The following is a 14,809-nucleotide window of genomic DNA, read 5'->3' as shown; positions in this document are numbered from 1 at the left end:
CCCTTCTGCAATCTTATGTGGACTGTATACACCCTTCTGTTGTAGTTGATCCTTGATTGCTGTTGGCACATCAATGGAAGGGATTTATTCCCAGGCCAGTGAGCTGCAAGGACTAGCTATGACCACCAACCACCGTGAGAATGAGCTGTACAGGGCCCACCCCACAGAGATGGGTCTGCATTAGTGGGGCACTAGTGCCTGCTGAAGCTGTCCACCAGGTGCACTGGCTCTGGGGCTTCCTGAGAAGTGCAGCCAAGATCAGCTACCACCTGTCTGGGGCCACCCAGCATGAGCTACAAAGTAATGGCAGGTGGTTGCTACTTGAGCTAGCATTAGAGGTGCCCAGGCAAGGCCAAGCTGGAAACTACGGCCAGCTGCTGCTAATACCAAGCCTGGGGCCATTTAGTGAATGGTTAAGGGCACACTGAGGCCAGATGCTGCTTGTTTGAGAAATTTTAGGAAAGTCTGAAGCATGAGCCATGACAGGCCATTTGTATGAAAAAAGCTTGGGTGTGTCTACCAGTTTGGTGGAGCAAGATTTCAGGGAATCACCAGAGCAGGGAGAGAGAGAGAGAGCTAGAAACGTCGATGAGAGAGAAACATCGACCAGCTGCCTCTTGCACACCCCCTACCGGGGATGTGCCCACAACCAATGTACATGCCCTTGACCGGAATCGAACCTGGGACCTTTCAGTCCGCAGATCGACGCTCTACCACTGAGCCAAACCGGTTTCGGCTCCCCTAGTAATTTTCTAGATGTCAACTCGGGCAGGGCAGATTAGGTTTGACTTAAGTTTTTCCCTTTCCCACAACCTTGAAGTGTAGGCATTCTCACAGCTGCTTTCTATCTAGATCTTACCAGTATGTTTTTTCTTTAGCTTTTTGTGGGTTCCCCCCTCCAAGTACCTAGTCACTCTGTCAGAGATTACCTGTAATGAAAGTGAATTCCATATTTTAAGTAAGGGTTAGACCATCTGTGCTCAGAGAGAATGTTACCTTGCAGCCACAGCTTAGGAGAAAGGCAGTGCATATCTCCTCTAGAACTGTTCTTTAAAACAGAGCTGATTTTAAAATCTGTCAAATCTTTAAAAGTCAATTTAATATTTTATAGCAGTGTGAATTAAAATTTATTCTAGAATTATTCACAGTTTTAGCTTTTTTACATGCAGTTATTTTGCAGTTTTATTTGGGGGGAAAATGTATTTTCTTTTAGCTAAAAATGAAGGCTCTTAAACTATTTTTTATTAATGTTATTTTTTTCTTATAGGTCTACTTCCCCTGCAGGACAGCATCATTCTCCTATGTCATCTAGACATCACTCATCTTCCTCACAGTCAGGATCATCTATTCAAAGACATTCTCTTTCTCCTCATCGAAAAAGAACTCCTTCACCATCTTATCAGAGGACAGTAACGCCACCTTTACGATGTTCTACTTCGCCTTATCCTTCACATTCCCTGTCTTCTCCTCAGAGAAAGCAAAGTCCTTCAAGACATCGCTCTCCAGTGCGAGAGAAAGGGAGGCATGATCATGAACGAACTTCACAGTCTCATGATCGGCGTCATGAAAAGAGGGAAGGTATGCACTATATTTTATCTGGATTTTTAAAAGTCATTTAAGTTGATTTTTTTTAACTTAAGACTTGGACATTCAGATTTATTATTATAATAAAGGATAGGTGAGAACTCGGTTATATTAAGCCTTCTAATAAACACACAGAGGAGAGGTCTTGAGGACAATATGAGGTGCTTATTAGCATGGGCATGTAAGCTGTTAGCATGTTTATTAGTTATTTATATGTATACTAAGTTGGTGCTTTCTTTAAGAAGTTTTATTTGAGCTCTAATCTGATTGGCTCAGTGGCTAGAGCATCGGCCTGCAGACTCAAGGGTCCCAGGTTCGATTCCGGTCAAGAGCATGTACCTTGGTTGTGGGCACATACCTAGTAGGGGGTGTGCAGGGGCAGTTGATCAATGTTTCTCTCTCATCAATATTTCTAACATAATCCCTTTCCCTTCCTCTCTGTAAAAAAATCAATAATATATATATTTTTTAAAGTTTTACTTGAGTACTCTTGAGTTCTAGAAATTTTTGGTCATCTTATTTTTAGTGCACCCTCCTAATTGTTGAGTTAATTTTTTTAAAAAATAATGAGGTGAAGGAATGAGAAGCAGCCAACCAGAGGGCAGAGTTTGAAAGCATCAAAAGTGTTTTGATAAAGAGGTGAGAGTAGAGGGAGCATTCAAAAGGTGAGTGCAAACCAAGTGATAGTTTTCCAGGTATAACTCAAGAAAAAAATAAAGTAAACAAAGCAGTTTCCATTCTTAGATCCCTGAGAATTAAGTTAACTTTGAATTTGTTACACTCTGTTCAAACTGAGTTATCGTTACCCGACAATATAGTGTAATATCTCTAATATCTCTGTACTTGTATAAGCTTCTTGTCCTTGTTTATTTACCTTGACAAGTTTTTCCCTAACCTCTCCTCAGTTAGTTTTAACATAATGAGTACTCAGAAAATATTTGCTTACTTGTAACAACATTTCTGTTTAATATACATTTTAGAAGGCTGTTTATGAGTATAGTATAGCAGTCTCCCATGAATCATATTGAATTTAGTTGTTCTCTTCCTATCAACAATGCAAGCAATAATTAATCAGATTTTTTATTCACAAAAATAATGGATACATAAGTAGAGACTGGAGAGAGCACCTATTTTATAAAATTATCCCTGTGTACATGATTTTGGAATAAGATCAGTATATTAGTATTTTAATAATAATATTTCTTTAGTGACTACTGAATGAAAACTCTTTATTTCAAAACATAATTATTAAACACACTAATGAAGAGGAATAGTATACAGTTGAGTATTTGGGAGATTGCTTTTTTTGCGATAAGAGTGGCTTATATTATTGGAAGAATCCATATGTGTTTAGGTTCTTTGTAAGGAGGACATTTCTTTAACCTTCCATACAAGAGTATAGCAGATGTTTGTTCCTCTAGATGTCATTTTCTGAAATAAGAATAATTTTAGTGGAAGAATGAAAAGGGAGGTAATGAAAAAAATATAATCAATCAGAAAGGATATATACACCCCTATGTTCATAGTAGCACAATTTACAATAGCTAAGATTTGGAAACAGCCTAAGTGCCCATCAGCAGATGAATGGCTTAAAAAAAAAACTGTAGTACATCTACACAATGGAATGTTATGCTGCTATAAAAAAGAAGGAACTTTTACCATTTGCAACAGCATTGATGGAACTGGAGAGCATTATGCTAAGTGAAGTAAGCCAGTCAGAGAAAGATAAATATCACATGACCACACTCATATGTGGGATATAATGAGCAACATAATTTGACAAACAAGAAGGGATCCAGAGCCCAAACCGGTTTGGCTCAGTGGATAGAGTGTCGGCCTGCGGACTGAAGGGTTCCAGGTTCGATTCCGGTCAAGGGCATGTACCTTGGTTGCGGGCACATCCCCAGTGGGGGATGTGCAGGAGGCAGCTGGTCGATGTTTCTCTCATCTATATTTCTAGCTCTCTCTCCCTCTCTCTTCCTCTCTGTAAAAAAATCAATAAAATATTTATTTTTCTAAAAAAGAATGGATCCAGAAACAAATGGGGGGATGAGGGGGGGGATGGTGGTTAGAGAGCAACCAAAGGATTTGTATGCATGCATATTAGCATAACCAATAAGCACAGACACTTGGGCGGTGGGAGCTTGCCTGGGGTGGAAATGGCTTGGGGGGGGCGGAGGAGAATTGGGGGAAAAGGAGACATGTAAAGCTTTAGACTAAAAAATATATATATATAATGCTCTCCAGTTCCATATATATATATATATATATATATATATATAAAATAATTAGATGTATTTCTACAGACAGATGGGGGCGCCATGAAAAGAAAACACTATCAAGTGAACATATTTTTAGGCCAGTTGATATTGGAAGAGGACTAGAAGTAATAGATGTTTACAAGAAGGGATGGAGACATATCAAACCCTTGCCTTTGCCATTTAGCTTATTCACTGTAGGCCACTATAAAGTCTTTAATGCCATTTGAGGTGGTCACCTGTGGTCTAATCTGACCTAATATTTGGTAGAGATGATTAAAGTCAATGTGTGCCTCTGTATTTCAAAGTGATTTCTTAAAAATAAACCACTAATTATATGAGATCAATTCATTTGTTTCAATTGTTTAAATAATAAGTATGATCTTAACTTGTTTGGCTCAGTGGATAGAGCACTGGCCGGCAGACTCAAGGGTCCCAGGTTCGATTCCAGTCAAGGTCATGTACCTACTTTGGTTGCAGGCACATCCCCAGTAGGGAGTGTGCAGGAGGCAGCTGATCCGATATTTCTCTCTCTTCGATGTTTCTAACTCTATCCCTCTCTCTTCCTCTCTGGAAAAAAATCAATAAAAAAAATTTTTTTTTAAAGAAACAAGTATGGGTACATTGGGGCAGGGTAAGATCTTTAGAGTTTATTCATAAAAAAAAACAATTATGTAAGCATTAGTAAAAATTACCTTTGGAATTTTAGCTTTGGACGGATTTAATTTTCTTATTTGACCATATTTTCCCCTTTTATTTTCTTCAAAGAACATGCATTATCATTGTAATAAAATTTTTAAAGTTCCATATTAAATATATTGAGGGTTTTTATTTCCAAAATTGCATTACAGAGACTAGAGGCAAAAGGGATAGAGAAAAGGACACAAGAGATGAACGAGAGTATGAACAGGATCAGAGCTCTTCTAGAGACCACAGAGAAGACAGAGAACCTCGAGATGTTCGGGATCGAAGAGATGCCAGAGATACTAGAGACCGGAGGGAGCTACGAGATTCCAGAGACATTCGGGACTCCAGGGAGATGAGAGAGTATAGCAGAGATAACAAGGAGAGCCGTGATCCCAGAGATTCTCGGTCTACTCGTGATGCCCATGACTACAGGGACCGTGAAAGTCGAGATACTCATCGAAAGGAGGATACATATCCAGAAGAATCCCGAAGTTATGGCAGAAACCACTTGAGAGAAGAAAGTTCTCGTACTGAATTAAGGAATGATTCCAGAAGTGAGTCTCGAGGTGAAATTAGGAATGATCGGATGGGCAGAAGTAGGGGAAGAGGTCCAGAGTTACCTGAAAAGGGTAAGATTTCTGACTTGTCAGTTAACTGAAGATTTCTGACTTGTCAGTTAACTGTATCTTGTATATTTATATAGAAATTATTAAATCTCTTAAGATTTCTTTTCTAAATATATTATTTCTACATCTATTGTCATTATTTTGTCAAAGTAATTTTCAGTTAATTACTTCATAATTCTGAATAGGAATTGTGAACTAAAGTAGCAAAAGGTAAGTTGGGCCTGAACTAGACCCCCAGTTTGAATTATATCATGCCTAAAATCTTGATTAATGTGAAACACTAAGAAAATTGCTCTCAGGAGAATAAAAGGGAAAAGGAAATAATTTCTATACTACATTTAATTTCAAAATAATCATTAAAATTGGGTTAAATGGTGGGCTTTCAAAATTGGTGGTCAGAAATGACTAATTTGTGTATTCTTCAGTATTTGTACTTGCTTCAAAACACCTCAGATCATCACATATCAGGATTTTGAGCCATTTTTCTTGTCTTTCCCTAAAAATGCATTTGTCTTATAAAACTACTACCTAAAATATATTTGACTATCTCCAGACTTCTTGGAATGAATTAACTTTGTCTTCTTCTACAGTCCTTTTTCCCTTCCCCAAAACACTGCTGCACAGCCTGATTACTCATTCCTTTCATTGGTCTGCTGGTCAATATTACAGCTTCACATTAAGCTAAAGGCCCCTCACCTTCTTCATAGTTGTCTTGGGTTTTCTTAGTCCTTTGCTTTTTTATTTACATTTTATAAATGTAAATAAAAAATACTCTTTTATTTTTTAAAAAAAACACAACTAACTATATTCTGCTCTATACCCTGCTGTTTTTACTTAAAAAACATATTGGAAATAATTCCACATTACTCAGTTTGGTAAACAGCCAGTCTTTTTCTGGTGCATAGTGTTTATTTAATAGGATAAACCATCTATATAGTATATCTATAATAATAAAAGCCTAAGTGATATCACAACCGAACAGGCTGCATGGGGCAACCAGGCCAACGGGGGAGAGGGAGTCATTGAGGGGCAACCAGGCCAGTGGGGAGGAGTAAGGGGTGACCAGGCTGGCAGGGGAAGGGGGGGAACGGGGTAATTAGGGGCGATCAGGCAGGCAGGCAGGTGAGCAGTGAGCAGTTAGGAGCTAGTCATCCCAAATTGTGAGAGGGATTTCCCAGATTGGAGAGGGTGCAGGCTGGGCTGAGGGGACCCCCCTTCCCCATGCACAAATTTTGTGCACCAGGCCTCTAGTATATATATAAAAAGCTAATATTCAAAGTGTCCCTTCAGGCCTTCAACCAGGAAAACAAATTCGATTGCTCATATGATGTGTGGTGACCACCAGGGGGTGGTGCAGAACATGGCTGGTGATCAGTGGCAGCGGCAGGGCACTGAGGGAAGGAGGGAAGGAGGAGGTGGGGGGAAGTGCGTGGGTGGTGAGGGAAGGGGGAGGTGGGGAACCAAATCGGCCCTGATTGCCGCTCAGGCCTAAGGACCCTACCTGTGGACAAATTTTGTGCACCGGGCCTCTACTAAAAGTAATAAGCCCTACATTGGTGGATATTTAGATGTTTCAATCCTTTTTTTTTGGAACAGTGCTTAAATGAATAACTATGTATATTCATTTAAGCACTGATGTCTTCAAAAGTGTGTATATAGAAATGATAATTAAAATTTGTATGTTAATCTTACATTGTGATATTGCTTTATTTTTCTTGTAGAACTAATTAGATTATCTTAAACATCTATGTCTGGGGTGTTGGGGGCCAATCAGGGACTGGGCCAGCTGGGGAAGGGGGAATGGGGGCTTGGGTCAGGCTGGTTGGCTGCTGCAGTGCATATCATACCACTGGTTGTTCAGTCATTCTGGCCATGCTGATCACTGGGCTTTTATGTATATAGAGTAGAGGCCCAGAGGGAGTAGGCCTATGCTGGCAGTTGGATACCCTTAGCGCTGCTGCGGAGGCAGGAGAGGCCACTGCTGCTGGGCTCACCAGTTATTGGAGTCTCTTTCACGGCCCGCGTAGAAAGAGTTCCAATTCAGGGTTCAGGTCCTGGAGAAGGGCCACACACAAATGAAGAGACTTGAAGAAATTCAATTTGGCGATTTGGGGGGCCAGGCGGTAGTCCAACTCTAGTGGGAGAACTACGACTGCTCTGGCCCTGCCATCCCCTTTTATTGAGGCTTAACAGCTGCTTCAGCTTAACATAATCTCAACTAAAGGTTAAAGCAATTGAGGTTGTTGACCAGCCTTCCTGGCTTCCTGTCAACAACTCTTTCCCAGCTGAAACTGATTTGGTTTCCAGCATCTCCCCCGTTTTCTTTCCCTAAAAAATTTTACATATGCAGACTAGAAATAAACAAACAAAAAATGAAATAAGCAACAATGGCTATGCTGAGAGTCAAATGAAATCAGTCTGTAGTACATTTCTTTCTGGGCCAACAGTTTTTGAATCCCAGATTCAGTGTCACACAGTTTTTTGAGTCCAAATTTTAATGTCCAACAGTTCTGAGTCCATGACAGCAATGGTATCCGGATGGTGGAAAAATGGTGTCAATGCAGGTCCGACCTCTGGTTCGGTCCTGGACAACCTGCAGCGACGCACATCTGCTGACTGCTAGTATGGCAAGGCGTCGTCAGCATCTTCCACCTCTGGTCTGTTTTTCCTCCTGTCTTCATGGCTGGAGTATTCCTGTCAATTCTTCTCTGTTGCAGGAATCCACATGGTCTTAGAGTTGTTTTCTGAAAATATACAAACATATCTCGACCAAAATTAATAAAGGAATCTTTTCTATAAATTTTACTTGGGATACTTTTAATTTTTTGCCCAAACAATTTTTCTTTGACTTATTTTGGTACTATATGTGTTTTTCATGGCTGTCTTACTCTTATCATTACAAATGAAAACTGGTTTTCAAAAGAAGAAAAATTTTTCTAAATGTAATTTACTTACAGGACATTTTTTTTTTTTTTTTTTTGTATGGTATTTTCCACTATCCCCCTTTTTTCTATTTAATTATTGGGAGGCTTTTGGAAAAATTTTATAATGCCGTTTTGATAACTTTTAACTTTTAATTTTTTGTACAAAAACTATGACTGCTTTAGGGTTTATTGTATGTTAAACAATTTTACCATGAAATGGACTACCAATAGAAATTTTGGTTAATACTTTAGGAACAGCCTGTTGTTCAATTAAATTTTCTTGAATATTAACTCATTTCATTTAGCCAATTTAAATTAATTTGAAAACTTGACTATTTTACTGTCAAATTTAATACTTTAACAACATTTTTAGTTTACTCTGTAAATATTAATGGAAAAGATTATATGCATCCTTGAGAAAGCCCTGAGCACTCGTAGATTTAGGCTGGATCTAGATTTAGGACAGTGGCCATCAGCCACTTCTCTGTTGCTTAGGTCTCAATAAGAGCCGTGCCAAGTCTCTTGTTTGTAGCTGGGTCTCAATCTGAGCTGGACCAAATCTGTTTGTTGCCTGGGTCCCAATCTGAGCTGGGTATGGGAAGCGTGAAGCAGCCATGGGGCAGGAGACATCCCTCAAAAGGGCGAGTGTTCAAGCCCCTGCAGCGTTGGGGGGGTGAGGATCTATGCCCCACCTCTGTTGGCCCCCAGGTCCTCTCCTGATGGCCCTCTGCGGCTGTGCCTGTCTTAGGTTGTCCCTCCCTTGAGGAATCTTACCCGTCATTGGCTAACCAGCCATCCTCTGTGGCCAAGCAGGGTGATGTGAGGTTCAGTTCTGTCTCCTTGGTAGCCTATGCCCCTATGGCCTCCATGCCCGGTGCCTGCCTTGGGATCCCCTCGCCTGCTGGCGGGGCCCCGGCATTGATCACAGATCTTAGGGAACCCAGGTTTCTTCTCCAGGGAGGATCCAGCTCACCCCATTGTGTGAGAGACGGATCCATGGTACCAGCCACCATGAGGTTTTAACCTCAGCATGAACTGAAAACTCAAGCAACAGCTGTGGGCAATTATTGTGACGAGAGGGTCCCTCTTTGCAAATAAGGCAAGAAAGGCCAATATAGAATGCTCAAGTGCCTTCCCAGTGAGGCTTTCCACACAGTGGAAGGGATTAAATCCTTTCATGTCCTTTTAAATTGCTGCCAAACATTCGAAAATTAGATTTTTAATTTTGTTTGGAATAATTGTACAATATGCTGTTGTAAAATATCAAAAATTATAAATGACATTGTAGAATAATACCATGCAAGGATATTCTTTGTTCTAAGCCAATGGCAATTCAAATTTAAACTGGTTGTCAATTTCTTTTTGTATAGACAAGGTCTTAGTTACATTCTCTGCACCTCTCCCAGGAGCAAGTAGTGATATTCCTCTACTTTGGTGCAAGCCAGAAACCTCTCTTTAATTTTATACACAAAGAAGCATTGGTTTGATTTTGTGTCATACAAAAAAGGAAGCTGGGTGGCAACACCTGTGTAATTATACTTCCTTGCCCCACCCATTTTCCTCCTGGATGACCAAGGTACTTAGTATTATTGGTGACTACATTGGCAAGGGATCAGCCCACATAAGGGCTTTTACCCATGAAGGGTCAGGAACATAAGTCCTAAACACTTCCACATTTGTCCCAGGTAATATTACCGTACAGATGATTACTGCTAGCATGGCAAGAAAGATTCTCAGATGTCAGGCGTCTATACCGTCTTCTCTACCATGCGCCAAATAAGTTAACTGCTTTCCTTTGCCATTAACAATACATGCCTATAAACCTTCTAAAATATTTATATTTATTAATTTTTATTTGATAAGGCTTTCCATGCAATTTCAAGTTTATTAAATCTGTTTTAAATCATTTAGGAAGAGAATAAATTTCTTGTATTTCTCCGGGCCCTTGGAGCTTTCCAAGAATCATCTCTGTTAAGGCCTTGAAATTTTAACATGGAAAAAAACATCAAACAAATATCTATATCCATATATGATTTAAATATTATAATACCTTTTATTATTATCTTAAGATATCAATTAAATTTAGACTAGTTTTTGCATAGAAAATATTTGGTTGAGATCACAGAATTAATCCTCTTTTTTTAATTAGACCAATAATAAGCAACTTATTTTTAATTCCTAATTATTAGAGAAAACACACCTTTTATTTTCTCAAAAACAAGTTATACTTTAGGTATTTTAATTACAACTATATAATTTCTCCCAATTTAATTTGTACTTTGAACTTTTAAAGCTGGCAAATCAAATATATATTGCATGTCCTTCATTCCTTTTCTGATGGCTCTCTGTATAGATGATTCTATTGCTGGTGAATTAAATGTTCCAGGATTAGGACATGGAGGTGAAGGGGGCCATAAAGGCCATTCCTTCAAGTTTTCTTCCTGCTCTTCTCTGGGAGGAGCAGAGGGAAACAGGCGAGGAGCTTCCTCCTCAGCCTCTCTAAAAGGCTCCAATAATCTAGATACTGCGTTCCCCATGGAAAAACAGTTTTTCTGAGGTGCCTTGTTTCCTGCTGCTAAGCCCCTTTTCTTCAAATTTTTTTACCACCTTTTGCTAAACACTCAAGATCTAATGTACCTTCTTCAGGAAACAAAGGGTTGTATTCTATATTTTTATAACCGAATTCTTCCCCATTAGCCTGGCTGAAAAGAGACGTTCCCACCCTGCTTACAGTTCGCGACGCTGCAGCTAGCCGTGGGCTTTGAGTGCGGTGAATTTCCCTCACCTTTTTTCTGGTGAATCTTCCCTCACCTTTTTCTGGTGAATTTTCCACACCTTTTCTCGGTGTATTTTTCCTCCTTCGCTCTAGGCGAAAAATACCTTCTCCTCCAGGAACCCCGCTTTGAGCGCCAGATATTGGAGTCTCTTTCACGGCCCGCGTAGAAAGAGTTCCAATTCAGGGTTCAGGTCCTGGAGAAGGGCCGCACACAAATGAAGAGACTTGAAGAAATTCAATTTGGCGATTTGGGGGGCCAGGCGGTAGTCCAACTCTAGTGGGAGAACTACGACTGCTCTGGCCCTGCCATCCCCTTTTATTGAGGCTTAACAGCTGCTTCAGCTTAACATAATCTCAACTAAAGGTTAAAGCAATTGAGGTTATTGACCAGCCTTCCTGGCTTCCTGTCAACAACTCTTTCCCAGCTGAAACTGATTTGGTTTCCAGCAACCAGTCATGAGCCCGGCTTCTGACTGAGCGGCACTCCCCCTTTGGGAACACACTGACTACCAGGGGGCAGCTCTTCCACTGAGTGTTTGTCCCCTGGTGGTCAGTGCTCATCATAGTGGCCCCTTGTTCTGCCTTTCAGTGGATTTGCATATTAGCCTTTTATTATATAGGACTAGTTGCCCAGTGCCTGAAATTTGTGCACCGAGAGGGGTGTTCCTTAGCCCAGCCTGCACCCTCTTTAGTCTGGAACCCCTCGGAGGATGTCCGAGATTTAGGCCCTGTAGGATTAGACCTAAACCGGCAGTCAGACATCCCTCTCATAATCTGGGACTGCTGGCTTTTAGCCACTTGCTGCCTGATTTCTCCTAACTGCTTCTGCCTGCCAGCCCAATCGTCCCCCAACTGCCCTCCTCTGTTGTCCTGATCGCCCCCAACTGCCCTCCCCTGCCATGACCTGCCTCCTCTGTGCGAGGCAGCGGAGAAGCTGGAACTGGCCTCTGCACCACACAGAGCCGCGGGACTTCCAGCCCTCACCACATGGAGTGACATCCACACCCTGTCTCCGCTGTGCGCTTGGCCATCTTGTGGTGGCCATCTTATGATGATGTTGCACGTGAGGGCCACCTAGGCTTTTATTAGTATAGATGTGTATAATGAGAATACTTAACATAAGATCTACTCTCTCTTTTTTTTTTTCTTTTTTTTTTTACCAAATTTTGTAGTTTCTGATACATTATTACTAACTATAGGCACTATAACATACAGTAGATATCTAGGACTATCATCCTGTACAACTGAAATTTTGTACCCCAAGGGTACCTTGACTGTTTTCCTCTCCCTTCCTGTTTTCCTCTCCCTCTAGTCCCTGGCAACCACTATTCTGCTCACTGCTTCTATGAGTTTGACTGTTTTAGATTCTAATTCAATATATATAAGTGATATAATGTGGTATTTGTCTTTCTATGTCTGGCTTATCTTGCTAAGCATAATGTCCACCAGGTTCATTTATGTTGTTGCCAATGGCAGGATTTTCTTTTTATTTAAGGCTGAATAATATTCCATTGTATATATATACCACATTTTATTTAGGTTGCTTCCATTTCTTGGCTATCCTATATAATAAAGAGAGAATATGCAAATTGAACCTCACACAAGATAGTCGCCCCAATGTGGTCAAAGATGGCCAACAGGGGAGGGTAGTTGTGGGCGATCAGGACAGCAGAGGAGGGCAGTTAGGGGTGACCAGGCCTGCAGGGGAGGGCATTTGGGGGCAAACTGACCTGCAGGGGAGGGCAGTTAGGAGCAACCAGGCCTGCAGGGGATGGTAGTTGGGGGGACCAGGCCAGAAGGGGAGGGCAGTTAGGGGCGACCGAACCGGCAGGGGAGGAAAGTTAGGGGTGACCAGCCAGCAGGCAGGGGAGCAGTTAGGCATCAATCAGGTTGGCAGGGGAATGGTTATGGGGTGATCAGGCTGGCAGGCAGGTGAGCAGTTGGGAGCCAGCAGTCCTGGATTGTGAGAGGGGTATCCCAGTCTGGGCTCTGCACCCTCCGTAGGAATCTCTTGTAGGGACCCCCCTGTAGGAATCTCTTTCACGGCCCGCATAGAAAGAGTTCAAATTCAGGGTTCAGGTTCTAGAGAAGGACTGCACACAAATGAAGAGACTTGAGACTTGAAGAAATTCAACTTGGCGATATGGGGGGCCAGGCGGTAGTCCAACTCTATAGAGCACATGTGTCAAACACAAGGCCCGCGGGCCAAATCCAGCCCGCCAGGCCTTGCAATGTGGCCCGCACCGCGCTGTCATCACTGCACTCCGCTGTCAGTTTATGACATTGTCAGTTTATGACTGTTTAGTAAACCATTCGGCCCGCGATTTAGGCTGGATTTTAGATTTTGGCCCCTTCTCTGATTGAGTTCGACACCCCTACTATAGAGGGAGAACTACTACCTCCTCTGGCCCTCCATCCCCTTTTATTGAGGCTTTGGGGAAAACATCGTAGGCAACACAAACAGAAATTTACATGTGGCCCTTAGGCAGGAAATAACAGAAACTTTAACGGGACAAACAAGGTAGATTCTGCTTCAGCTAACAATATCTCAACTAAAGGTTAGAGCAATTAAGGTCGTTGACCAGCCTTCCTGGCTTCCTGTCAACATCTCTTTTTTAGTGAAACTGATTTATTTTCCAGCACCTTCCCCCCTCTTCCACCAGTGCACTAATTTTATGCACCAACCCTCTAGTTGTGAATAATGCTGTAATGAACATGGGAGTTCAGATACCTTTTCCAAATCCTTATTTCAGTTCCTATGAACATATACCCAGCAGTGGAATTTTTGGATCATATGATAATTCTATTTTTAGGGGTTTTTTTAGGAGCCTGTACCGTTTTCTTTAGTGGCTGTGTAACCTTGCATTACCATCACCACAATCTAGATACTCAACTTTATCATCACAAGACTCCCTGTGATGGATAGCCACAGTCTAAATCCCTTGCCCCTAATCCCTAGCAACCACTATGTCCTCTATCATATAATTGTTATTTCACAAATGTTACATAAATGGAATCATGCTGCAAGTATCCTGTGGAAATTGGCTTTTTCATTCAGTATAATTTTCTTGAGGTTCATGTGTCAATAGTTTGTTCCTTATTGTAGTATCCCATGGTTTGGATGTGCCACTGTTTTAACCACACCCCCATTGAAAGTCATTTGGGTCCTTTCCAGTTTTTGGTATTACAAATAAGGCTACTATGACCATTCATTTCCCACATTTTTAATGTAAATTTTTAGATACCGCGTAATGTCGACAAAGTGCCTTGGTTCTGAATTGGAATGTTTTCACTCATTATAAACTGTAATCAAAGCAATAATATATATCCATAAGACAACTAACAACTAATATCTTTTCAACAATGATAAGTACACTTTTGAATTAAGTAAAACACCTTTATCTGTATGGGTTTTGGTTGGGAAAATTGTGACTGATAAAACTTGTTGAATGAAGTGTATAAGTAAACATTTGTGTGAATATCCTTTTTAGGAAGCCGAGGCACAAGAGCGTCTCAAATTGATAGTCACAGTAGTAATAGCAACTATCATGAAAGCTGGGAAACTCGAAGTAGTTATCCTGAAAGAGACAGATATCCTGAAAGAGACACTAGAGATCAAACAAGAGATTCCTCCTTTGAGAGAAGACATGGAGAAAGAGACCGTCGTGACAACAGAGAAAGAGGTTTGTCAAATGGAATATTATTAAATAATGACCAAATGACCCATTGATTGGGAAAATTACTATTTTTTAAGTAGTTACCAGTTTACTTTTCAGTGAATGATGTCTTTTAGATTTTTGTTTGTTGGCACATTTGAAGCTATTATATTTACTCATATAATCTTTTCTTATATACTTAGTTTAGGGAAGAGGGTGTAAATAACTAGCTATCATGACCTGCTGGGTAACCGTGTAGGTAGTTATACACTCAAAGAACTGAGGTGCACTTGTATGT

At 40.9% G+C, this 14,809-nt stretch overlaps 1 protein-coding gene across 12 annotated transcripts in view; it reads left to right on the top strand.

Moving 5' to 3' along the window:
* ZC3H13 (zinc finger CCCH-type containing 13) overlaps nucleotides 1–14,809 on the top strand; it is a 95,230-nt gene that overhangs the window by 51,338 nt on the left and 29,083 nt on the right. For all 12 annotated transcript variants that reach the window (XM_084879298.1, XM_084879297.1, XM_084879296.1 and 9 more), the window contains 3 exons: nucleotides 1,268–1,578; nucleotides 4,694–5,158; nucleotides 14,347–14,538. In XM_084879298.1, the coding sequence (XP_084735424.1) occupies nucleotides 1,302–1,578; nucleotides 4,694–5,158; nucleotides 14,347–14,538 (934 nt within the window). In that variant the 5' untranslated portion in view covers nucleotides 1,268–1,301. The remainder of the gene's footprint in view (nucleotides 1–1,267; nucleotides 1,579–4,693; nucleotides 5,159–14,346; nucleotides 14,539–14,809) is intronic.

Source organism: Pipistrellus hanaki, assembly GCF_964339955.1.
Source record: "Pipistrellus hanaki genome assembly, chromosome: 3".
In the NCBI taxonomy this organism is placed as follows: Eukaryota; Metazoa; Chordata; class Mammalia; order Chiroptera; family Vespertilionidae; genus Pipistrellus; species Pipistrellus hanaki.
The sequence above is the reverse complement of the archived record's forward strand: the minus strand, read 5'-3'. Positions and strand labels throughout refer to the sequence as shown.